We start from the raw sequence: 27784 nt of genomic DNA on the forward strand, positions 1-27784 counted from the left end.
ACAACTCAGTTCTTCAGCTTTAGGGAAGGAAGGAATTGACCTTGCATGGGAAGGACAGTGACTTGGCTCATAGGAGGAAAGTTTCAGCCCATAGATTGATCTATTTGTCTCTTACAAGGCTAAGATGGTGTTGCAGATCTAGATGTTCCTTCCCCAGTGTGAAACCAGTACTCTTTCCCCAGTAGATCCTTACAGGGCCTTGTTCACACTAGCTGTACCAATATAACTGTGCCAACACTAAGGCCTGGCCTTGTATCAGTATAAGAGTTTTCAGCTATACTATATTAACACACTCCTATTCATGCATGGCAATAAGCTATATATATCTAAGGTATTGTTTTAAAGATAATCATGTGCACACTAGGGACTGTATAACAGTTGCTGAGAACGTGTACTAATGTTGACACTTCAGCTGAACTCCAGAGCATTCAAAGTCTACCCAGCTACTAATTTTTAATACATACCAGTTAATTGGGCAGTACTGTTAGTAAACTATGGTTAAAACTTTCTAAAGCACTTTGGTCTAAGTGACCTTCGTGTTAGTATTTTTGAAAATGGAACTCAAGTAAGCTTCAAGAGCACTGAATGTTTTCAGGGCATTGCACTGCTGTGACAGATGAAACTAGGTCATGTCAGGGCTCACTCGATTTGTGTCCACCATGACCCACTTCGGGGAGGCTTCTTGCACAGACACTTAGAAGCAGCTGTGCAATCTTAACTCAATACTTTTACAAGCATTATCGGTTGAATTTTGGCTTGAAGTTGGAATCTCTTTCAACTACTTGTTCTAAGTTACTTCCAGGAAAGACCAGGCCCAGACACACTCTCCTGTCCAAGACTAATTTTATTTCAGGGTGTCCCTCATGTTCAGGTGGCCAAATATTTTTGGCTAGTTTGCTTCTGTGCTGTGAGCTCATGCTCCAGTTAGCTTTGTTGTGTTTGACAGAGTAGCCACGCCTGTGTGCACATTGCTCTTACTGCAGCTGTGCTTGCACTTTCCTTAGGGCTTTTTCTCAAGCAGTAAGACTCCTACACTGCTTGTGTCTTTAAGGGAAGGAAAATTACTTGCCTGTATTTCTGCTTCTTTGAAACTATCTTACAAAAGTTGTCACTCACCTATTTCCTTCCAGAGCTTGAAGTTCCTTTTGAAATTTCTCTCATCTTTTTTTTTAGTAGGGCGCTTAAGTTTAGGCTTGGCATACAAAGCTGTATTGATACACTACATGAGTATTTAAAAATATGTATGTATACCTCACTTGTTAATTAACTGCATGGTCCCTTAGGTTTGACTTGTATGTGCGCAGTAGCCTTACAATACCCACAGAAGCCAAGTTCAAACGCAGGAATGTTTACATCTAGCTTCATTAAGTGACAGACTTAGACATGACATTAGTTTAACTGCAAGTATCGTAGAGAAAAATCCTTAGATGGATCTTACAGGTCGTCTTTTTTGAGAGCTTTGCATTTTGTATAAGGCCCTTGCTGCTTGGAACGTTCCAGCTGCTTCTGTTCTTTGATGGCTGATGTTACATTGCTACTCATGTCATGCCTTAGTGGTCAAGCAGCACCTTGAGAACTAAGAGAAACAACATCTTCTAAGACATGATTTTTTTTCCTTTTAAGAGCATGCTAGAGTATAGCATGATTTAGATAATATGCAAGGATACGTGGAATTTTACCACTTGTTACTTGAAGTGGGAACAGTGGAGTAGGAAGGAATTAAAAGGATTATAGTTTTTCCTTAAGGAAACTGACACTACACATAATCACAGTATAGGTGTTTGCATAGCAATACAAGGTCTTAACATTTTGCAAGTTTCCTGCAATAACAAGCCAGTTTGATCTGTTTGATCTCAGGCTTATCATCATGAGAGAAGATGCCAAAAAACAAGAAGAAGCTGCAGCAGAAAAAGCAGCATTAGAGACAGAGAATGGAGCAGTAAAAGAACCTGAGGATTCAGTAATACAGCTGTCACCTCCTCCAAAGGAAGAAGCAATCGTTGCTCCCCAGCCCGTGATTACTAAGGTTGCTGCTGCTTCAAAGAAAAAGAAGAAGTAGATGATGCTAAGACTAAAGCTGTATGTACACACGAGGTGTATTAATGCAAAGATAAGTAGATTTTACAAAGCTAAAAGGGAAATCTAAACATTACAATATATAGTTATAGCACATGAGCGCCAATAAAATTATTTCCGTGATGTTTCTTTATTTTGGAGGGAAGTTTGTTTAATCACTAGCTAAAATGACTGCTCTTCCTCTTCACCCCAATACAGACAAGCCTGGGTCTGCCTCTTGGCTTGGAAATACTTCTACACATTAGTGGTTACATGGAGCTTATTTGACTTTTGGAGAATACAAAGCTAGACAGCTAATTAGAAGAAGTTTTACTATTAGGTTATAAAGCCCACTAGGGTCAAATTTACCTGTTGGCTAAGTCTTGTTACCATGACACTAGTTTATGTAAAATGTGTATCTACACAAGCTCTGCATAAGGTTCTTGCTTCAATTCTTGTTGGCCGGGAAAGAAGCTGTTTCATTTTTGGACCTGATCCTGCATCAAGCCTTATTTGATCTGAGTGGGAACAACTCTCAAAAGAACTGAACATTAGGCTTAGTCTTTCTTCACCTTTAATTGTCTGTCAGCTCATACCAGAGAGGAACAAGTTAGTTTAGTTGTATAAAGTAGAAGAACTCAAGGTAGTTCTTATATGCTTAGTCTTCAGTGTACTAGTGTAGCAGTCTGAAACTTGACTATACCTGCTACTTCATAGTTGAATGCTGTAACAAAATCCCCCTCAATTTTACATGGTTGTTTATGGAAGAGCTGTACACAGCTGATCAATAAATGAGCACAGTTTGGGAAACATAAGTGCCCTCAAAGTGGTAACAATCATCAGTTTTATTTTCCAGTAAAATATTCACATAACAATATCTGAGAAATGGAATGGTACAGATGAATTAGACCAGGTTTAGTTTGCACATAAATATTCTTAAAATCTAAAAATCTTATGATCAGAGTTTACAGATTTTAGTAGAAATTTGATTCTTACAAAGCAAGTATTGCTTTACTATTGTCATTATTCCAGTCAATAATATGACTAATAACCTTTCATGTTAAACAAAAATGTTTTTTTCTGACATTTGGACATCTTCAGTAGATCAGCCCTTGTAGATCAATCCAAGAAGAAAATATTATTGAACTGTGTTGCACAAAGTTTCTTTACTTCTTCTGTAAAAAGAGAGAGAAATACTTCAGAATGCCACACAGAATTGCAAGTTCTACAAGAGCATATTTTATTATAAAGACAAATAATGTTAAGGAGGAAAAAAATTAAACTGTGTCCAAGAGGAAGAAGACGTTGCTATTTATTCTACTGAACCCTGAAAGACTCCTATTTAAAAAAGTAAAAACCAAAAAGAGGGGCTCAGGAGTAAGCTGACTGCGTTCTGCATGTTCACAAGTTTCTTTTTTTCATAAATGCTTTGTTTTGTTTTTTTAAATTAAAGCTGGTATTTCCGGTTTGCTGCTGCTGTCAGTCTTCTTGCTGAAAGTGAAGTGACCTCTGGAACACCTAAAGAACCATCTCCTATCTTGTTTTCACATATCAAAGTCAATTTGCCCTTTAATCCATTTCATTTTTTTTGTCATTAAGTTTTATCCATCTTAACACAGGTTCCTTAACAATGGAATACTGATTATTAATACTGTGCTTCCAACCCCTGTAATTTCACACAGATGAAATCCAATCCCTTACTAATTGCTTTGTAAATTAAGAGTAGTAGAATTCATTATTCAAATGAATTGGAATAATATCAGAATTGACATGTTTCTTAATATACATCTACAGTGGAGTGAAAAATACTTTTTGGGGAAGGAAAAATAATCATTATTAACACTTAAAATATTAAGTGCCTTTTGTGAGTAGGTTTTGTTATTGTAAAGATGACAAAATACCCACAAGTTCAGAAAAGCAGGCATATTCATTTCTAAATACAATAATGCACCTCATTTATTTATCATTCCTAAATTAAGTTTGCAGAGCAGTGCCATTAATCAAGGAGTACGATAATGGTTACTAATTAATTATTAAAAACATCTTCTGAAAGTCTGCTGAATATTTATATAATCTTGATCTAGTTGCCTTGCAAAACAGGAACAGATACTAAGCCTTGTGCAAACTGACCCAGACAGTCAGGAGGAAAAACACCTCAGTCAATTTCTTATATAAAAGAAATATGTAAATCTACTAGTACAACATTCTGATCACAGCAATATTATTTAAAAAGAGCAGTGAAAATTAAAAAAGCTCCTTACCATTAACTTCAATTAGGTTTGCATTTTTTTGATTCAAAATAACATATAGTTCCCGCTGATCAGACTTTTTCCCAACAACCCAGTAATCACTCATTGCCTTCACAATAATTTCCTCATCTTCATCAACTCTGTAAGAGAAGATTCATATAGCAAACCTTTAGGGAAGTCTAGGCCTGTATTAATAAATGAAGGACAAGTCAGAAAAATAACTCATCAGGAACAACAGCAATGAAGTAAAAAAGGTCTCAAGGAATTACCAGCACACAGAGCAGCTTCATTGTATAGCTATCCGAAAAGTTCTGAATAACTTAGACATTAACTGTTGTCACAGACTGTACTGCAGTATGCTAGAAACAGCCATCAGAAATGAGTATGTGTACTGAATGCCAACATAAAACAGCAAGCCAGAGCCAGCAAAGACTGCAGCTTTCATGTAGGGGAACTTACTTGCTGGAAGCAAGCCAACCATTTATGTGGTCTATTAGACAACCATGCTCATGAGTCCTTTGGAGGAAGCTGCTTGCTGGCCCTAAAGCCACATGGACAAGTAATAGTTCAGAGTACTGCATTTGTTTCACCTTGAATGAATAACATGAAAGAAGAAAATCCTGCAACTAGTTAGCTTTCAGGGTTTGTTTTTTTTAAATAATTAGATCAGGTTGTAAACAAGTTAAGAGCTGGATGCTTTTGCATAGGTCACCCTCATCTCAGTGTTAACTACAAATGCAGTACGTTCCTTCCATCTCACAGTTCACATAAAGAAGTTCTTATATCTGGTTCTTGTCACTGTTGCATGAAACACCTTCAGACCAACAGTCATAACTACCGTCTATAAAACTGTCATATCTTGTCTTCTGTTCACCTGCCACTGCTCCTTCATTTTTGTAAGTGTCTTCTTCACATTTGCTTCCTAGTATAATTTGGCTTTTGTTTGTTCCCTCCTCCCTGTGACCTACTCTGCAATGACATTTACAGGAAAACAGCACAAACAGAAAATGGCTCCAAGCAACTTGCAGCATGTCAGCTCAAGAAAAGCAGAGAAACAACAGGCAAGCTTTGGTAAAAATGACAGATAAAATACTTTTTAGATTTCAAACAAGTATGCGGATTTCCTATTTTATATTAAGTACCATTTTAAAGGCGTTAGTATATCAATTTGCCTGTCCTAAAAGATTTTCCTCCTCTGAAGATACTAGCACAATTTCATGCTTTTGTTTGGTCTGGCCTTGTAGGCAGAGCAAGAGCCCCATACCATATGCTAGCAGAAGCCCTGCTTATGGACTAGGGTCTCACAGGCACTATGAGAATATAGCCAACAGCAGCACAGTTTTCATATATTTATATAGGATGTCCACTAAAAAAAAAGTCACTGTTAACATCTGGAAGTAAATGGAACCAATTTTAAAGGAACCAAACCCTATTTTCTCCATGATAAGTTACCAGACTAAATCCAATCCAAAGCCTAACCCATCCAGTACCCAGAGTCTGTAACATGGCCAGCCCTAGTTGCTTCAAAGGAAGATTAAAGCACTCAAAAGCAGGTAAGGTATGCAGTTCTCTGCCCCTCATGTCATGTCATGTTAATTCTGTTAGAGTGCGACCTAACCTGAAGCACAGGCCTTAACATCCCTTATAAAAAACTACTACTAATTTTGACATTTCTAAATATTTTTGATATCCATGCAAGTCTCCCAGTTCCTTTTGAAATCTGTCCCAATATCCCATAGACAAGGGAGACAGGTTAGAAATAGCATGCCAACTAGTTGCAAGAACAGGAAAGTTTGCTTTTATTATTATAATGACTAGTTACATGAACAGGAAAAAGAGCTGCCTGATGTTCTACATATAATTAAGGAATGAACATCAACAGATAAGAAGATAATATAGGAAACACCCGAAACATTAATTAAAAAAAAAAAAATCACCTGGTAAAGTCACTGTTGATATCACCTAGAATCTTCATGAGGTCAGGGTGAACAGATGTGAGTGATATGCTAGGTGTTTTCCTCATATGGACTGTACTTTTCTCAGCCAAGTTCATATGATTGAAATAGATAAACTTAAATTGAGGTTCCTTCTCAGACCTAGATAAAAAAGGTAATGTCTCAGGTAACATCATCATTTTTTAAACGTGCATGTTAATTTAAAGATCACTAATCTAGGCATTATACAAACTGAGTAGATTTTCTCTGTACTAAATATCGTACTCCTTACTTTTCAAGGTCTGTGGTTAGGGCAGACACTGCTAACTAGAGAAACCTACTAAAACTCCTAGCACATCCATGACTATCAATTAAACCAACAGACAAGCAAGTTTATGATCTCATCTATTTTTTTGGCTTTATTTTTTGTCTCTATGTAATGGCATAACCTGCCCCAGAGGCCCTATTAGCATACCCCATCCATCTAGTGGGAACATCTCTATCTCCCCTGCACATAAGGATTCAGTAGCTTTGAGCATTTTCTCCCCAAACTGACCATGTACGTTATGAATAGAATGGCCTGAAATCCTGCTGGTTGCTGAACTGGCTACCCTGGAAGCTTGTTCCCCGTTCTTCCAGTCTGGATAAGTCAGATTCTGGCCTGGGAAGAAGTTATCACTAATGTGGTTCATGAAGGATCTCTAGTGATGCATTTGGTTTCCATTGACTGCTATATCAGGAAAAACCTTTATTGGGCAAACTGGCCAAGCCAATGACAGTGGATCCGAGATGAGATGGTCTCTCTATTTTATTTTATTAAGTTATACTTAGGTTAGTATTTGACACTGATTTTGGTAGCAGCCTCTACAATTCAGAGCAGTCTAGGCTTGCTCTTTATACTTCAGGTTACTTGTTATATTGTTTGGAATTCAGCATCATACGATAGTGAAAAACTATCTATCACTTTAGCACACAAGCAAGTGGCTCCATAGGCTGGATATCTTGCTCTCTTTTATGTCACCCAATTGCATTAGTGCCAAAAGAAACTATCAGGTTATCAGGACACCACTGCATTAAAGTTTGAGAGGGCGTTAATAAGATGAGTTTCTACTCCTTTAATTCCCCAGTGACATTTAAAAAACCCCTCAAGTATTTAATGATTTAATAGACTGACATAATTTCCAGCTATTTTACTCGACTCTGCAATTCTGCCTGTTTTGAATATGCTACAACTATAATTCATCAGTCAAACCCGTGGCTGTTGGTTGGACTGGCATTCTTAGAACAGTGATGTTGTATGGCAGCTAAGTATCTCAAAGGACAAAGCAGCCTTTTGAAGAAAATGCTTCTCAAATATTTTGTGGCAGACTCACTTATGTTTCATAAGAGTGCTTCAGTTCTTCCCAAGAATACTAGTGTCTTTTCCTTTATGAGCTTTTTACCAGAAGTTTGTCGATCATCATCACCCAGGAATGTTTCTACATAATGAGACTAAGCTGGCACAGAAATGAGTAAGTGTCTATTTACTTAGCCTACCACACATGTATGCGAAATTAAAGACTTCTTTAGAAAGTGAGACTGTCAGATAAAAGCCACCCAGTTGCCTACGCCACAAACTTTGTCCTATAAACTTTCTCTGTCCTTACATAATCCTACTAAATAAACTTTTACAGAATCAGGATATTGCCTGCCATGGTTCCTTTGCTTTACCTGTAGCAGATTAGGGTGGTCTGTGTTGTGTCAGAGTTGACAGTAGTCTTATGTAGACTTTAGATTATGGATTGTATAGGATAGGGATGGCCCTGCCGCCTCAGGCAGGGCGTTGGACTAGATGCCCCCTGGAGATCCCTTCCAGCCCTACGATTCTATGCTGCCTGTAAGGTACAACACTTCCTTTGAGCAATGGTATTGCATAAAGCCCACTTCACTTCTAACAAGTACACCCATTAAAATCATCTCTAGGGCTAGCCTCATCATCCCAAACAGACTCCTTCACAGTATATTAACCTGGCAGCAGCATAAAATGAATGCCATATGCTGTATGGTTTAAACTCCAATATTTATAATCCTTCCATTTAGTGCATCTGTTATCCACAAACTGTACATTAAACTGAACCACATCCTTAAACCTCTATCTTGTAAATGGCCTGCAGCTTATCTCTGCAGTCCAACATACTTAGCACACCTGGGAAACTTACCTGCCCAGGCTGTCACAATCTATTAGAGTGGTGCTACAGCATAACATGCAAAGGAGCTCCAGGAAAAACGAATACAACCACTGCTTGATTTTACATGGTGAAGGGCTTCTGCACAATTTACCCTTGAGCTTAGGGTCAGACCAAAAGTAAAAAGACTCCAATGTCCCAAACAATTACAGCCATGAACTGTTAACTTTGGAAGTGCTCAACGGAGCAGGGGGATGGGGACTCCTACCCCACAGCCAGTAAAAACCAAACCAGGGTAGTTTATCCCTGAATGAAACAGGGATGGATTGCCTTGCTTTAGCTTTCATTTCCCATGGGATAAAGAGCAGGCAGAGAGATCCTGTAGAACAGCTGCCCTCTAGGATGTTGCCATCTCTTTCTCTCTCTCTCTCTCTCTCTGCACGTGGCTCGTTTGGCCTTGCAAGAGATTACATTGTGCTCATGGCAGAGTGCAAGATTTGCAGCAGTATTTTGATGCATACAATAATTTATATTTTTGAACTATGGTGCATATGGCAGGGGGAAGGAGAGACAGAAAGCAAGTGGCACCGTCTATTAAAGTTGCTCACATGCATGTGCTGGCAGTAACATGGACTCTTAGAAAGAGAACAGAAATCAAATAAGAGAAGTCAATGCACATAAAGTGCATGTAGAGGTTAACTCAGGTGCCAAGTAGCTTTAAATCCCTTTACCTTAATTCTCCTCAAAAGAGGATTAAGTTTCTGAAACCTAAGGCCATCGTGCCTGAATGGGAGCATCCACATTAAGGTTTAGTAGTGCTTGAGCCTTAGGCTCATTGATTTCATGTTACTGAGAGATCTTAAGACAAGCCCTCAGTGTTTACCTCTAGTAGTCAAAATATTCCTTTCCTCTTACAAACAGGTTCAATCAACCTGGATCTGCACTCTTTCGCTGCCCAGCACTTAGCAATATTCTCCTGCAGGTTTGTCAGTTGATCAAATCTGAATCAAATTTAGGCAGGAGTGCAGCAGCAAACTGGCCTCAGGCAAAGTTATGTCCCTGGAGAGCTGAAGGAAAAAAAACTTTAAAAATCATTATGGACAGTACTTTCTCCTTGACTGTGTCCAAGAGACTTAAATTTGCTATTGCTGCATTGGCCAGATTGTTGCCTGTGTAAACATGGAATTTGCTTAATATCTAATAATGTCCAGAATCTCTACAGGTCTCACCTTGTGTCAAACGTATAGCCTGTGGGACAGCTCTCATATCTAAACCCACATACTGCATGCAATGTGTAGGGCCAGTCTGGTGCACAGGCTGGAACCAGCACCCTGGGTGCTGCTCAGAGCACAGGTGGTTTGTTCAGGGCTTGCCAACATGGGCATTACATGCAGCATATGCCACAGATCAACCCCCTGTACCACACGCAGTGTGCACAACCAATCCAGCCACACACTGCATATGCCAGCCCCACTGTAGGGTTTAGCACAGGTTGAACATTGCATGCAGCACCCACCAGCCTGGTCTTGTGGACTGGCTACAATGGACAAAGATGACTTGAGGTCCCAGTGCAGGCCAGCACTGGAGCCAGCGTGCAGGGATGCTCCAGCACAAGCACCACATGGCAGTCCATACCCCAGAGCGTGGCCAGCACGTGCTGCAAGTGGCACACAAGACGGGACTAGCTTTACATCCTGCATGTGGCACAGGGTGGGGGGGACAACATGGGACATGGGCTGCATGTGCCACTGGGCTGGCCCTGCATGCTGGCTCCAGTGCGTAGTCTGGATCCAGGCTGCAGACCAGCCAAGCAACCCTTGTCTAGCCCGTGATCCAGTTAAGTTTGACACCCCTGCTGTACTACAAGAAGGAATTATTTCCTGGACAAGTAAACCATGAAGATAAGGAACTTTAACAGTAGCTAATGATAAACTTAATACTGGCCTCTATGACATACCTCTGCTTCTCTCTTAGTCCTACACAGTAAAACAAAATTAAGATAAATTCAGCACCTTGTTACACCCTATAACCTTATCACTGCAAAGGAGATTACTAATTTACAGCCCATCCTTTGTTCCTCCAGAGGCTGCTTTTAAATATATAATTTTTTAACTTAGATGTTGCCAAATATTCTCACTAGGAATTTGACCTCTATGAACTGCAAAGTTAAACCTAATACTTAAAAAAACCCCCAAAACTCTTACATCTTTAAGTTCTGGGTACCTTAGATGCACAGCATATGAGCTTCAGAACAATGCTAGGTATGATCAGAGTCAGGCTTCTCAGTTTAGCATAGATACAGCTTTAGAATTGCATACTAGTTGCTTCAAAACAAAGGCAACTTAGATCCATACAATTAAAAATATGCATAAATTGGTGAAAGGTGAGTCCCAGTTCCCTTGCTCCTACTCTAGGGAAGACATTATGGTACCAACGTTGGCCTTGATAAAAGGCGATATAAAACCTAAACCATGCTATAACCACCAGATCCATTTATTACTCTATGAACATGATTAGAGTTTCTGTACAGCACCTAAATATGACAATAGGGACTCTCTAAATGCTTAAGACAGAAATATAGCTAGAACATCTTATCAAAATGTACAGGATACTAACTCAGAAAATACTTACGTACGTGCTCAAATTCTTATCCTTAAAGGGGTCATAAACTTCAAGCTAAAAACAACTTGACAAGTTTGCAAAAAACAAAGAAAGTACAAACCCTGAACTTCTTTTATTGATGTTGTATTGTTCACAGATGTCTGATGCTAATACTGTGAGTTGAGGTCCAACAATGCTGTCCAGTTTACGGCAAAAGTCCAGTGTTAGCGGATTTGACGCTATAAACAATTTTAAGAGGGTGAGTTTTTCTTTTTAACAGCACATCACATACTTGGTAGCTTTGTGGCCAAATGACAGAATGTACTTTTTTGTAGCCAGCGTTAAACATTCATAAGAATTTTGGACCAAATGTTGCTGTCAGGACCTTATCAATGTGCCTGGAGTTTCTACAGTCTTACCTGGGGCAATGTTTAATGCCTTCCATACCACTGAAGCAACACACGGTTGAAATAACATATTATTAAGAAGCTTATGAAAACATCCACAAGGCACAAGTTAGTATGACAATAATATGAATAAATGCTTTGTATAGCAAGATCAGACAGATCCAAGTCTGATGATGTTAGTCAGGGAAATGGTAAACAGTCAAAAAGAAAATACTTTAATTTCTACAGTTCTTAACAAATGATACAAATACATACTTACCATCAATCATAAAGCAAACGGCTGCACTCATGGCCTGAAACAAATCAAAGCAAAACATTTAAAAAGCAACTCAATTAAACCTTTACATTAATTGCTAAACTAGCTTTTACTGTAACTTAATTTTCAAACAACTAATCTCTGCTCCTAAGAGTCTATACAAGACACAGTTTTCTTTGTTAATTCAGGCTATTCAGTCTGCTATTCACAGGGGCTTTAAAGTGTGGCTAGCTATTTTGTGGAACTTAAAAAGCAACCTCGCTAGGGTTTGTCAACACATTTGCTTTTGAAATCTTCGTATCTTACACTGGTTTCAAAACCATTCTGTTAGAGCAAAAACTGTGTGTGCATCCACTTAAAAACCATTTACAAATAGCTAATCTCCATTTAATTTGGGTCAGTGCTAGGACAAAGAGCTTTTAAAAACACTATATGGCTTGCTCTTTTGTCTAGTTTATGTCAATAAAGCTATATAGAAGTTATGCAGAAACTTTAATCAAGTTTCCAATATCTGAATTATGAAAGCCCTCCTAGCAAACCCTCACAATTTTTGAGGAAGACTTTTAAACTTCCAGAGAGCTCTCTTTCCTTTTGCTCTTAAGTCCTGCCATAAGCACCTTTCTACATAAATACAAAATGTACATAGCAGGGTTTCCCACTTGCTACGTATTCACAATGTGCAGGAAGAAATAGTTTGGTACCTTATAAACTATTAAATGAAGTTCTTCATAAGTGTCATCTGTATTTACAAATATTTTGGGGAACCTGCATTTTGCTTCTGGATCATTCAGATTAAAAGGTCCAGTAAGAAACCTAAAAACCAGAATTAAACAGATCATATGTAATTATGTATATATTTTACCCTTATTTAATACACACACAACTTAAATAAACGCACATATTTGAGGACAATTAGCTTCTATCTACCGAAGTACACCTGTGAAGATGATGGTTTGTAAATGAACTGGGACATGTATAGCTTCAACAACTAGTTGTGCAAGACTGTTGCAGTGCTCTAGCTGACTGCTGCAGCTCTGAATCCTAAGGCCATCCTGCATGGTACAACTGCAGTTTTCCAACTGAGTGGAAAAGGGCACCCTTTGAAGTAAAAGCCACAGATAGCTATGCAGCTCATCCTTAACTGGCACCAGGTTGCCAAAGGAAGGAAGTAGTGGAATCAAGTGATCTAGGTTCTACTGAATTTATAAATAGGTCCTCCAAAAACTCTGGAAAAGTTGCATGAAAATAGTCCTAGACAATGGCAGTAAAAGAAAATACCAGCCAAAAGAGCAGGTAACTCAAGAAACCTGTCCAACAGCATCTGAGGCATAGTGCTTTAGATACCTTATCTATCCATTTACAGGAGAGTAGTGCACTAGGAGCTTCCCAGACCGTGGGAAGCATTTGCCAAAGCTAAACACATAAAACACACTGAACCAGGCTTTATGATTAAAGCAAGTCAGAGGCCAAGAAGGAACACTCATTCAAAATAAAGCTGGCAGGCAGAGTTGCCTCCTCAGAGTTAATGAATAAACCAGGAAGTCACTACATAGACCATTGTTTTGTTCTTGTATGACAAATCCTATGACACAAGGGAAAAGGAACTGGAACAATACTAACACATTGCTCTACAGTGTGTTAACAGCAGCACGAGGGAGATAAGTATGCAGCAACTATAAAAAAAGTTTCTGCTATCACAGGCCAAAGTCTCTTCCTGGAAAACTCCACTGGAATAGCCTAGAGGTAGGAGTTGGCTCCAAGAATAAACGTCATACTTCTTTCAAAACCAACATTCCATTTTCATTCTGTACGAAAACAGCCTAAACTTTGATTTTCCTCCAGAAATAGAAGAGCATGGCAGAGATTTACTACCTTCCGTAGTGTTGTAGATTTCCTGGCATTTCTGCACGTATTGGAGAATCTCTTCCTGCTAGCTGAAAAACAAGCAGGAAGGTCACAGTTTATTACAAGACACTTATTCCCATTACTTGTTGCTTGGAAGTCATAAAAAAAAATGCTCAAACAGTGGGCCATAACTCTCCCACTAGAATTTGCAGTTAATGCAACTAGGAGAAGTGAGGAGAAATAGCATAAAGCCTGGGTATTCTGTTTTCACATTTCTTACTCTGAACACTGAGTTAAAACTTCACTTGGATACATAAATCTCTCTACTCTTATGGCTCCTATTAACAGTCCCTGAGCAAATCAAAAGAGTGAATGAATTCATGCTCAAATTGCATGATACCATTTATTCATAGATTTCATAGATATTAGGGCTGGAAGGGACCTCGGAAGATTATCCAGTCCAGCCCCCGACCCAAAGGGCAGGAAGTCAGCTGGGGTCACAGGATCCCAGCAAGATAAGCATCCAATTTCATCTCTGTGACCCAAGGAAGTATCCTCATGGTATCATTGTAACATGGAGATGCAGAGAGATGGAGTTGCTCAGGGTCCCAAAGAGTCTGTGGCAGAGCCAGAAATTAAATCTATACTTCCCAAGTCCTAGACAAGTGCCACAAACACAAGACCATACTTATTTCCTCAATCAAACCTAATTTCTATGTATTAGGAGTAGCATAGTCTGTGCAACATTACTTGGATGGCTGAACTGCATTTCATCCAATTGATACTCTACACTAGTTAGCCACACTTCGGAAAGAACTGATGGGAAATACTCAAGTGACATTAAAACTGTGTTTGTAAAACAGATACAACTCAGTATTCACTGAGTGCTTACTTCTGTACTTTTCACTGAGTATTGTAGATAACTTCCCTTTGTTTTGCTGTTTATAGTCAATTCTAATATTTTTAGTATTTACATCGAGTTGACCCACATCTTGTGGTCAGCTACTGTGACCCACTTCTGTTTGAATCCTTGTATGTCTTTATAGCACATGGGCTATCTACACATATAGAAATGCAGGAATACTGCTCCTTTTCCACTTGTGAACACCAAGAGTGACATCCAGTGGCCAGTTACATATCTACCAATGTGTCTTTCAGAAGCTCCATGGGGGTGGGGGGGAGTGCATTGAATTATCCCAGCCCCTACTTATTATACAGTCCTGCCAGTATCAGTGTAGCCAGGAGATATTTAACATTCATTTGGCAGGTCACCAAACCAAATACACCTCCATTTCTGGACTTTGATAGAAGGACTGCTTGCTCCAGAATGCAACATAACATTACAGTAGCTCACTTGTATGGTAGTCATTTGGTCTGATTCAGGCCTCAGCATGGGAGTAAGATTCACAAGCTTCCAGCTCAGAAGCCAGTGTTACCAACAGCTCTTTACTGTGATGCTGTGGTAAAGAACATTTGCTCTCCTTCTCATTTCCTGAGAGCTCCAGTCAAGTGAATTTATTTATATTAGATAAAAGTATAAAAAGCAAATCCCAAGTTATTTAAAAAGTGAGACTAGACATATCCCTACCTCAGGCTCCATGTGCCTTGGAAAGAGAGACGTCGTAAGATATTTGTACAGAATCCTCATGTCATCTTGTTCTAGTCCACTCCTGGAACAGAAAAAAGTTAACATAGAAACGGTTTTTCCTGCTTTGCTTCTCTGATCGTTTTGCACCACAGCTAACACCCTTCTAGCCACAGCTGAGCAGGGCATGCTGACGTCTTTGGCAGCAACAGAACTGATAACTCATGTGGCGGGTGCCAGTGCCAGGTGTCTGCAGTCATCTGCTCAGGACGTAACTGCACACCACGTTCCCAATAAGTGGGAACCTGCTATTATGCAAATTAGTTAGCGCACAGGGACCAAGAAGGACCTCTCCCCCCCACACGTGAGACTGCCTGAGGAAGAGCAGCACCTGCCATTCAAAGGATTAGCAGTTCACTGAGGTTGGAGGTAGGCTCCGGAGGTTGGGGAAGGCTAGCTAAGAACCTAAGGAGGGGCATATGGACACTGTGCCACATGGGTGGGCTGGGGGGAGCCAGGCTTAGGAAAGTGGTGGCCACAGGGGCAGCCATTTAGAAGGCTTGAGAAGGACAGCTGAGGTCATGAGTGGGACTTGCAGGTATGGTAGACTAGGAAGAAGGTGGATTTTAAGGCCATGCAGCAGAGGCTCCACACACAGGGGCTGTGCGACCATGAGTAGAGCTTTGAGCCTGGGTAGGGGGCAGAGGGGCTACAGATGAAAATGTGGGGGGTGGAGGGAGGGGCCTGAAAGCTGCTCAAGCATAAGGTGCCAGCTGAGGGAGCAGTAGACATTTGAAGTGAGAGGTAAAGGGTGAGAACTGGGGTATGAATTGTTTGGAGGAGATCACTGTACCCCAATAAGCACTGTGTTCAGTTTTTCTGGACACAATGGGAAAGCACTGACTTTACGTCCTCAGATCAACGAGATTACAGCCGAGGTACGTGAGCCAATACAAGCCAAGAGGCCTTACCAATGGCACCCCAGGGCCTACAGGGGGATGCCCCCAAGACAGACCCAAACCCAAAGGATGGTCATGGCAGCCAGACCCTTTCTTGTGCACAGCAACCACCTTCCCCACCACCCCCGTGCCCAATCCAGCAACCCCACCTACCCTCATCTCACCATTTGATTTCCAATCTTAAAATGACTGTATCTAATCTTGTACTCTAAATTAAGGCATGAATGTATATCACGTATACACCACAGACAAGAATGCGACTTGCACTGGGGGGGGGCAGCAGTCTGGCAGCACTGCATAAAAAACAGTCTTGGCTGCACTCCTCCACCACTTTCTTTACTACAGTTAAATACTAGGGTAGGTTTCTTTTTGATAGAAAGCTCATTCTGTAAAACAGTTATAATATATTCAAATTAACAAGCAAGCACATCATGAGCTTAAAAAAAAGTCTTGTCTCAGTTTATTATCCTCCATTTAATTTCATAAGCAAACTTACATTGAGTATGTACTGGAATCTAGACAAATGAAATGGGAATCTATTTTCTGAGACATGGATTACTTTAAGTATTATTTTGCATATTATTTCTCATCTAAACATTCTGCAAGTCTCCCCTCACTTCCCAATAGCCTGTGAATATGCAAGCCTTACACAGCTGCTCCTCCATTGAAACAGGATGCCAAAAGCAGCTGTGCCATGTCAATAAACACCCTAAAAATCACACACAGCTGAAGAGTTATCAGTTTTAAATTACATTAATGCGGCAAGCTCCAGACAGTACTTGGTTTCTGTTAAAAATGCAATCTGTTCATATTTTCTGCAAATGAAGTCAGACTGGATTAAAAGTAGTTCAGACTGCTGCAAAGTACACCTCTCTCTCCTTTTCTAAATGAACAGCTTGTAAATTCAAGTACAAATTCATCATTATTCTTTAGGTGTAAAAAGGCACTTTAAAACAATTGCAAATTGTTACCAGATGGAATAACTACCCAGAATCCGAATGACATAAGGTACAATAAAAATGAGAACAAAATACAGCAATTCTGGCAGTACACTATTTAGAACAGGGCTATTTATCCATTTTATGGACCACTTCAGATATATGAAAGTTGAGTTTCAGAGATTCAGTAAGTAACTTAAGTCCTACATACTTCTGTTCTCCCTGTTACAAAGAAACCATAAGAAACCTGACAGGGAACTTTGTTTTTTATGACACCCTCCATATTAAGATGAGACCAATTTCTGATTTATAACTCCACTTGAAGTCAGTCAAATTGTACAAAGCAAGTCACTTCAGAGTATGACCCTATATTGTTCAACATGTGTACATATGTAAGAATTACAACAATTATGACATTAATAGGATTTACACATCAAGTCTGAAATCTCTCCCTGATTATTTGGAAGCAATGTAATTTGGTAACATCTTTCCCTCAACAACATGTGCAAGGTTTTCACATTAGCAAACTGTTCAAAGTTTGTCTGAATTGAAGTCAACATCCTCATTGCTCCCTTGAATATCAGAAGTCTACAGAACAGAAATTCTCCAGTATTAAGCACCATTACCTCTTGTTGATTTTGGGCACTAGAAAAAAATCAAAGATCAAGCCCCAGATTTAGTGCATGAATACAGATAGAAAGCAAGGCATTGTTCATATATTTGGCGTGGGTGCCAATTGTAACTCATCATTCAAAAAAACCTCTGAAAGACAGCTTGTGCCTTTAAATACTGTACTTAAACAAACTGGCAAAATACTTCAGCTGAATTGCAAATATTTAAAAAAATATATGAAAGTGTGATCTCCAGTTTTCTTACAGCAACAGCTTCACTTTGTGAGGGATATTTAAAAAACCCCACAAATGTACGCTGTGAGGTTCTTGACCAGTAGATTAAATAACCAGCTAAACACCCGCATTCAACTTAACTCTCAAAGTTCTGATTTCTCTGGGGAAGAAAAAGTGCCCACAAAATTGCATACAGAGCTGCAACTGTGGCAAAGTGACTTGATAGTGTAAATGACATTTCCACTTTGGACAGTGCTTGGCAAGCAAAATCATATTTATGTAGAAATGAGCAAGAACTCAAATACTATTTTCCAAATCACAAAGTAAAAGCTTTCTTCATGCATGGCTCTCTCTTCCAATCTCCCCATGCACATTTCTAGAACAGGAATCATCAAGAAAGAATAGCTGGTTACAGGACCAATCCAAAAACTGCTCTATAACATCCTACAGGAAAGCATATATTACATACGCACATCTATGCGCATCATAATTAGAAGGAACTTGCCTGCCACAAAAAAAGTTAGCATTTTCAGGCATTTCTTACAATCTATAATGCCTGCAACCTTGTAGGAAAGAAAACTGTTGACCATCAATCTTTTCACTCATCCCACTAAAAAGTTCTCTTTTCATTTAAGTTTTATTTCTTTCTACCACATCTAAGCTCTGTGTTTTCCTGCAATATGAAGAGAATACCTTCTCAGAACTGTCACTATAGCAATTCAAAAATAGTTATTAAAAAAATTTCCCTCCTGTAATCCACAATTGAAGTACCTACCAGATCAACTGATCATTGTAGAGAAAGGCAGTATATTTGACTATGTTCAGGCTTTCCTCCATCTTATTAATAAATGACTGGATTTTCAAGTAAGTCATTTTATCCAGTGGAAAAAAGCTGATCCCACAAAACACATCCAGCAGGTCACAGGACTGTAAATGCAGTGTTTGCAAATACTGAGGAAACAAACATAAAGGGAAGGAAAAAGTTGGGGTTTTTTTTTAAGTTTTTTCAATATTTTAAAGCCTCTAAAATCTACATTCAAAGTTATACCTTAGCTTTGTCAGTAACTGTTTTTGGGTCTTGCTCTTCACTACCTGCTCACAGCTTCATAAAGATTAGGGTATGGAAGTACTGCACTAAATGTTGGTTTAATAACTTTAAGTAATAATCTATACCCTGCTAATTATTTGTCATGATGGTTCATAAAAGAAGACATGAAGAAAATAGAGCCCAGCCAAATCCTCCTGATGATAAGTACTATAAATAACTGTGGAATTATTAGCAAGAAGCTAATTTAAAAAAGACAAACAAAATACACCTTTCACAATTTCTATAGAAAGTAACTGAGGAAACTGCAATATCTGTGTAGGGTATTTTCAAGATACAAGAGCTTTGGCCGCTGACAAAATGTAGGGACCGCCCCCAGCAAAAACCCAGTGCTTTACTTTCAGCTTGGTGCACCCCCACACCAAGCCCAGCGCAGCGTATGTCCACAAGAGGAGCTGCATCAGCCATTAGATAAAAAACATCAAAGACACCTGCTGAAACACACGATCTATACAAACGCTGGGCAAACTGTACTGTCACTTCATGTTATTAGAAGGCAAAAAGTGATGAACTTCTACTCCTTTCAGCGTAGTATACTCTGTTGGCACACTTAGAACTATTTATTATAAATTCAGTTAAGTTCTTAATATGCAATATAGGAAAGTTGGATTCTACCAGTTATATGCATTCATTCTTCTACAAGTTCATAAAGTTAGCCAAGCCAATCCATTAGATGGAAGAGCAGAATGCTTTAAAATTTTTCAAATACCAATGTCTACATCACATGCAGCTCCAAAGGGAATGGGAATAAGCAGGGAATCATGTATTTTTTCTTTGCAGGTCTGTCTGTCTGATATTTGTGAGATATATATAGATATAAGAAAAGTATATGAAGTGCAGGTACTTGTTCCAACCTTGCAGCTATGCAGTTCAGCCCATGCACCAGCACCAAGACCCAATTCATCTACTGTGTCTTGATGCAGTTGTAGGATACCTGGAACAATTTACGTGATTCACATCTGTTGTGGTTGAAAAGCATTATGTGCTTGCTACGCACCTGAAATTCCCCACTGGAAAGACAAACTTGCCTCATTTTCCTTTCCACCTAACCCTTTTGAGGTTTTCTTTACAATCTTCCGTGCACTAAGGTTGTAAAGTCAAAAATCAATTCTTTACCATGCTTTTTTGTCCAGCTATAGTCTAAACTAGATGTACAGAGGAATACAGCAGCAAAACATGAATAGTTCTGCAGACTACATTTTTCCTTTTAGGAAAATCCCAAAGGCCCTGAAACCCCAATATGCTTTCAGCTGCAACATCTTGTACTGCATGAACTTGAGATCATTCTGAGCCTCCTGTTTCTTGCTATAAAAGTAAGTTATTTACTAGAGCTATTTCTATAATTCTGGAAGAACTCTGGAAAAGCACTATGCTGCTGGAACATCTACTCTTTCTTTCTAGCTGTAGATTAATTGTTTTACTTATTAATCATGCAGAAATGAGGGCTTATTCAAGCTTAGACATGAATTATTTTACTTTCATAAGTAACCAATTCACCTTTGAAAATGTCTATTATTCATATTTTTTTTAAAGACAAAATAAATTGTAAAGAAGTGTTGGGAGAATGGCAATACAAAGATAGCACTGAACTAGAGCAGCCAGTGATATATACCCAGCTGCTTTCCCAGCAAGCCACAGACCTATGCCATACTACTAAGTAAATGGATCTGATGACAACTGTGTTTCTGTGATAAGTTATGACCGAACTCATTTAAGAACATTTAATGTATTTTATTCATTTGCTCTGTTTTATTAATTAAGTTATATATTTTATTTATTTGTGATAAAATATCAGTTGTGCAGTTAGACCATATTTATAGCACCTGGGGCACAGCAAAACATGTTAAATATCGGAGGAAAAAATTGAGGTCATTTTTTAAATAAAGAGATTTACCAATAAAAAAACAAATAAGAATCAACAGTATTTTGGAAGCTATTTTACTGCCCTTTTCTTACTGAAGAAGCTATTCAGAAATAAACCAGTAACTTATACACGGTATACATCACATCTACTGTACTATTCAGAAAAACTACTTTAAAAGAATATTTGACTGGCAAAGTTAAGCACATTCAGTCAGGCAACAGGCAGTAACAGAATCAAAATTGTCCATAGTCCTGTCTTCTATCCAGGCATAACCATAGCCCTGCCCAGCATCACATCAGTACTCTGGGGCAGAGGCCAACTGAATCTTGTTTGGTCCTGATCTGATCTCTTAAAACACTAGAGAACTACCCCACCTCTATTTTTTTAAAAGGAACCTGAAAAGTATAACTCAGCCACTGGAATCACTGTCCATCCTGCCTCAGGCAGCAAGGTACATATATTCCTCTACCACTACAATTGAAGAACTAACTGGTAACAGCAGATTCTCTCTCTCTACCAAGGATAGTACACATGCTTTGCATCACTGAAAAAAGCTAAATTGATGAGATTGCCCATATTACAGACCTGAACTGTATTTCCAACTCTGCAAGATGTGACCTCTTAGCAATCTTATTTGGAAAAAACACCTTATTCTCTTGTCTAAAGCAGCTAAAATGATCATGTAGAAACCTCATAAAATTTCAGTCTAAATTAAAAAGCAAGTAGAGAAAATTCCAGCCTGAAAATTAAATTTTGGAAGTTATCACATCTGGTTCCAGTTGCTGGTAAAGTGTCAGCAACCTCTCTCTAGGGTATCAATTCCAGCACTACCTATAATGTGAATACCAACTTTTTGTACCCAAGTCATTTATATAACCCAGATTTAAAATCACAAGAATTATCTATCATTCTTTACACTTCTATGGGACATTTTCTGTGTCTATACATGCACAGAGATTACAACACAAGGTAATCAATTCAGAATGTTTCCTGCTGATTTCGAGAGTACTAGCACAGCTGTATAATTATGTGTAATGCCATATAGTTATGCATATTACCTTGAACCGACTATTGGGGAAATATTAGCAAGTATGATTTAGCCTTTTAAGAACAACTGTCAGGTTTTAAGTTTTGATGTAGATATTAGGATTAATCCACCTTTAAAAGATAACCATATTTAACCAACTCATTGCAGCCTACCAAGCCGCCATACACTATTTATTCAAAATTCTTCCAAAGAGACTCTTCCACAAAATACGCATTGTGACAATAACGTGTAAAAAATCTCTCTCTACATCTATAGATATCTATCTATCTGTCCAGCTAGCGCTTCACTCCGCTGGTCTTCCCATCGCATTCCATGTGCTGTGCATTGCATTTAACTACAAGAAGGATAGAGAGTGGACTTGTGCATTTTATTTCCTGTCCAGTATCACACTGTGCTTGTATAACAAAACAGCAGAACTTACCCGGTGAAAGAATTTCTCTAATCTCTCTTTTAGAACTTTTATACCTCCATCATCCATGGCTTTGTGAAATGTGCCATTAAAAAGCTAACAGTTCAAAAAAAGATGCATTAGTGAGGTAACTTCGTAATTGTAATACAATTATTTCTCATAAATTAATAAACTTGTAACTGAATTTCTGCACACAACTCCAATTTCCCAATTCCATACTTCCAAACTGTCCTCCTCTCTCAAAAATCTCTTCTTTAGATTCAAGTTTACCCTTTCCACTCTTGAACTGGTTTTAATTTACATAATTCATAGAAATCAAAAACTGAGTATTACAAAAAGGCCATGTATCGGTGAAGAAACGAAGACCTTTTTTTGTTTACTGTATCCTGTGCCCTTACCTTGTGACAAGCAAATTATGGGTCCTTACCCAACAGAGCAGATTTTGTGAAACTATGAAGGAATAGTTTTAGTATCTTTACAGTGAACTGAACAACACTGATGACAATAAAAGGCATCATTTTGCCTACTCATCATCACTACCACTGTTTCAGGGGAAAAAAAGGGATTTTATAGATAAGTCTGGCATCTAAAGGTAAGTTACTTGCTTATGTTCAGATGGCAGGGGACAAAAGATTTTCTATTTCCATCCCTGAAGGGATAATCTTAGTATAACAAGATATTACCCTTACCTTGTACATGCTGTAGCACTGCTGTAGAACTGAACTATAAACCTTGTCCTGCAAGATGGACAATGAAGCATTAAATACAAAAAAGGCACCATTCTAAAAAATTTGTCTAGCCTACATGGCTGAGCATATAAACCAAGATTTAGTAATACCATTTTTTATATCTAAAAAGTACATTTCACAACACCTTAACAATTTCTAGCTGTTAATGGCTACAGATGAAAAAGCATTTACAGTGCACCTGTAAGGTATTTTATCAGTTCATAAGTGATTTTTACTCCTGCATGTAAAGCAGATGGTATTAATTTATGTATACATTTAATATACTGAAGGAACAATGCGACTGAAATAAAAATAACTGTCTGCTTATCAATAAATATAGTTGATTCCAAATCAACTTCCCCTGACCCTTATGCAGAGGTAACAGGAAGATAAGGACTTAGGGCAATGGAAAACTCAACCTCCAGTTATCACTGGAATAACGTTAGGGGTTTTTATTTTCTGGCAATAAGAAAAAGATAGGTTTGTTTTGAAGGAACAATTTCTCAATATAAAACAACATCTCACATGTAGACACTGAAAAGTGCAAGCAGGCTAAGCAGTGGTTTAACACTGCTCCATCTGCATAATTACTTTGCCTGCTTACTGGTAGAATGAGTTGATGATGCAATGCTCAACCTGACAATTATTAACTATTTGGTGTTTCTATCAATTCATTCTTGAGGTTTCTATACTTTTAGTGTAGTTTTAAAGTCCTCTTTGGCTATTCTCTCCTAAAGTTTTGTCTAGCTTACCTTTAAAAGTCTGTTACAAAAATTTCTGTCCTACACCCTCTATTTTCAGTGGGCAGCTATATTCTTATAATCAATTCCAAAGCAGCTCAGGAACTAAAATACTATCCACATAAAAGATACTCTTTTATTCTTAAAAAAAATGAAGTTACAAATAAAATTTAACTTGAAAAATAAAGACAAATTAGAATAGTTGACTGTTACCAGTAGCTCCTCTTCTTGATACTCAATGACTGGTTTTCCATCTTTATGGTGTCTCTCTATAATGGGATTCCTTACAACCTAGGAAGTGGAACAAACTGGTCTTAGACAATGCAGAACATATTTAGTGCATTTTAACTTCATATTTTAGAAAGGCATAGATCATGTATACAAATACCATGACCATCCAGAAGTTTTCTTCCGGCTCATTGAAAAATTGTCTATTCTTCTGAGTATGCAGGGATTTTGCAGGTTTGGATGGACTAAAGGTCCTAGGAAAAATGATGTGGATACATTTAGGACAATTTCTAAAAAGCATACAATTTGTGTAATTTTTGTAATAAGCTATGCAAACATGACTGCTTAATACCTTGTGAACTGTACTATGGCTTCGCATAACCCCACATTTCTAATTTTTTCATTCTTTTCTACTTCGTTTGGGTGATAAAATAGAATCTTCTTTTCTTCCTAAAATTTGAAATAAGAATAAAGATAACTAAATTTTAAATAGCAATACTAAAACAGGAAAAAAAAAAATCACTTTTAAATAAACAAACTCCTTAGTTTTCTGAAGAGTGTTTTAAAATAATTTTGTAATAAAAATAGGCTTAGGTACTAATAAAAAAATCCTGCACTGCACATTGATAGGGCCTGTCATCCAAAAGTTGGAACATATAAGAATCACTATTTCAACTGCATAACAGCTCATCTGAACACCACACTCTTAAGGCAGGATGGGAAACCAGTTTACCTCTCTCTGCATATAACTTCCACGCAAGATATTTATTCTACACACTCATGCAAACATTAGTCTGTACTTTAAAAAAAAAAAAAAAAAAGCTTATTTTCTTGAACACCCAGCAAACAGGTTAGGTGTACAACATTATAGAAAGGTTAAGTACACTTTATGATGTTAGTCATACATTTTATCAAAAAAATTAAAGTTATAAGTCTTTAAAACAAATTCTAGAAGCATTTCTGTAGAGATGGACATTTAAAGCTAAAACGTTTTACCAAGTTAAACACTTCATTTCCTTTCATATAGTAACCAGATAGGTAAGTCACTGCTTTGACAAAAAAATAAATAATTATTAACAATATAGTTGCCTTCTCCTATAGCACTCGACAAACCTCTGCACAAAGTACATTAGAGTATTACTTCATTTGTCACTGAAATAGATGCAAATCAGGAGGTTTGCAGCACCAGTTTAACAGCCTACTATAATGCTATCAGATACTGTTAGTCAACAGAGGCCATATGTACCTACACACAGTAAATTAGTATCTTAAATCAGACAGCTGGAACTGTAGGAAGAGAGGTAGGCAGAATGTAATGCATCAGTTGGCTATTTTCAAACTAGTATGTCATCTATAACCATCTCAAATAGCGTGACAGATCAGGCCAGCATCGTTGCTGCCATTAACTTACTAGTTTCATCTACTTCAGTGGTTCCCAACATTTTCTGAGTCAGGGCACCCCTCCATAACTTTTCTAAAAGTGGCAGCACCCCCACTTGAGAACCACTGTTGTGTTCAACTTATCTCAGTGCTTCTCCATGAGATGCTGGTGCCTCCAAGAAAAACTGCCCCATGTGTCTGGTGTACAACCACACCAGGAAGGGCTGTGGCACGTGCATACGTTCCTCCTGCATTAGGGTCCTCCAATAACCCTAAAACAGACAAGACAGCAAGCTCATGCTGCAGCTCTTCACACTACAACCCTATATGCCATTTCCTGGAAATAGATGTGCATGGCAAGTATAACTGTCCCATGTGCCTGTTTCCAGGGGGAGCATGGCAGGAAGAAGGAGAAGGCAAATCAGGAAGGGCTACAGCACAAACCAGCTGTCCTGCCTGCTTTAGGGTCATCAGACAAGCCTAATGTGGGAGGAGTGCGTGGGGCAATTCTACATGGCACTGTAAGATCCTCTGTGGGGCTGCAACACCCCAATAGAGTACCACTGATCTACTTACTCACAACCAAGATAAAATAAAAGCATCTTTATGTCAATTTGATTCATTCAGAAGTGCACTGCAACAAACAGATGCCTTTCTTAGAAAAAAAGAGAAAGGACTACCTCTCAGGGACACTGGGTAATGGGACTTGTCCCCATGTACAGAAGGCCAGAAGAGCTCTGCAGCAGCATTTATCTCCCAGCCCCCCTGTACATCAGGACCCTTCCCAATGTGCACAGGGCCAAGAGGCAGCTGAAAGGATAAGCAGCTGGTAATATCACCGTTTCTACTAACTTTCATTTTGTACTGAATTATTTACCTATGTTAGGTCCTGGTTTTCTCCGATTTTAAAAAATCCCCAATTTTCAGTTAAAAAAAAGTAACCCCAAATCCACATTTTTCCATGATTAAAATGAAACACCACTACACACAGATCTATATATTAGTGGTGTTTCATTAAAAAAAAACAAAAAACAAAACCAAACCCACAGAAAAATATGGATTTGGGGTTACTTTTTTTTTTTTTAACCAAAAATTGGGGTTGGTTTGTTTGTTTTTTTAAATCAGAGAAAACCAGGTTTCCTGGTAATGACTTAATGCTCACAAAGTACTCTGGATGTGAAAAGTGCTAAGTGCTGCATGGTATTATCACACACCGGAAATAACAGAGCAGTTAAAGGCTACTGAAGGATCTCTGAAAGAAGCTAAAAAGCCTCTTTTAAAAGCATCGATCCTTCAGCCCAATTGACTATGCATGAAGGTGTGACTCAGGTGCCTATTTTCTGCCCGCTGTCAGAGTGGCTCCTTTCCCAGGCTCCCGGTGCTTTCCACCCTTCCCAGCTGTTAGGCCCAAGAGCAGGGACCCCCATGGCAGATCCCGCTCCTTCCTCGGGCTCCCGCTGCCGCCTCCTGTCACCGCACAGGTTCCTTGGAGGCCTGCCTGGGGCTGGCAGGAAGTTTTCTGACCAGGGAAGGAAAACAAAATCAGGTTTCCGAGAAGAACCAGGTCGCGGCAAAACCAAAAATGAAGGAAAGAAAACAAGAACAAAAAAAGAAGGGGCGGGGGGGAGGGGCACACGAGTCCAGGCAGGCTGACGGCTCCCACCTACAGTCCCAGGGACGGGGCCGCGCAGCTCTAGTGCAGCCCGTCCGCCCTGTCCTCGCAGCTTCGCGGGCTACGGCGCCGGGGACGGGCCTGCAGACAAGCTCCGGCACGGGGCAGCCGCGCTCCGGGCCCAAACCCCGCTCCCCCCCGGCGCCCGCGGTACCTCGCCCTCCCTGGGCCCCAGCTTGGGGTTGTAGATAAAGAAGCTGAGCAGGGCCGGGGCGAGCTGCTTCTCCTGGCCCGCTCCCCCCGCCGCCGCCGCCATCCTGCGCCTGCAGCGAGCGAGCCGGAGGCCAGCGGCCGCCACACACCATCGGGGAACAGCCCGGAGCCTCCGCCGCTGCCGGCACAGACCGGCGCAGCACTTCCGCCTTCCCTCGTGCCCCGGAAGAGGACGGCGCCGACCCGGAAGTGCTCCAGCAGCTCCCCGGGGGAAGAGAGGAAGGAGCGCCCCCTATGGGGAGAGCGCGTGTTAGGGCAATTTCCCTCCCAATGCTGCCAGAAACAAATGAGGAATAAGACGCTTAACCACTGGCCGCGTTCTGACAAAAATGTAAAACCTGAGAAGTGTCAGAAGTGTGTGTTAAACACGGAGGTTGCAGTTGCTTAAATGAATGCAGATAGATTAAATGTGCTGGTCAACAAGGAAGCAAGGCCTGCTAATGCAACACTTTATAAAGGGATGTTGTGGAGTCTAAATCACTTGCCATTTGTTGATACTCAGCTGGTGGTGTTTCTAAGAGTTATGATCTAGTTCAGCTACAAATCACTGGGCTCGAT

General features: G+C 39.3%; 2 protein-coding genes across 3 annotated transcripts in view; one reads left to right on the plus strand and one right to left on the minus strand.

Moving 5' to 3' along the window:
- LOC149854960 (radial spoke head 10 homolog B2-like) overlaps nucleotides 1-2732 on the plus strand; it is a 39424-nt gene extending 36692 nt beyond the window's left edge. For both annotated transcript variants that reach the window (XM_090024623.1, XM_090024622.1), the window contains one exon: nucleotides 1858-2732. In XM_090024623.1, coding sequence (XP_089880749.1) covers nucleotides 1858-2059 — 202 coding nt within the window. In that variant the 3' untranslated portion in view covers nucleotides 2060-2732. The remainder of the gene's footprint in view (nucleotides 1-1857) is intronic.
- Nucleotides 2733-2871: 139 nt separating this feature from the next.
- Nucleotides 2872-27398, minus strand: CCZ1 (CCZ1 vacuolar protein trafficking and biogenesis associated). The gene is made up of 15 exons (XM_090024628.1): nucleotides 27168-27398; nucleotides 24314-24411; nucleotides 24122-24215; nucleotides 23947-24024; nucleotides 22955-23002; nucleotides 22278-22361; nucleotides 18615-18790; nucleotides 15101-15182; nucleotides 13540-13601; nucleotides 12369-12480; nucleotides 11671-11704; nucleotides 11126-11243; nucleotides 6242-6400; nucleotides 4317-4444; nucleotides 2872-3230 (listed from the first exon to the last, which is right to left on the minus strand). Exons 1-15 carry the CDS (start codon nucleotides 27267-27269, stop codon nucleotides 3175-3177), a joined length of 1431 nt encoding a protein of 476 aa, XP_089880754.1. The 5' UTR covers nucleotides 27270-27398; the 3' UTR covers nucleotides 2872-3174.
- Nucleotides 27399-27784: the final 386 nt, after the last annotated feature.

Source organism: Crocodylus siamensis, chromosome 12, assembly GCF_052110815.1.
Source record: "Crocodylus siamensis isolate JL-2025a chromosome 12, ASM5211081v1, whole genome shotgun sequence".
Lineage (NCBI taxonomy): Eukaryota > Metazoa > Chordata > Crocodylia > Crocodylidae > Crocodylus > Crocodylus siamensis.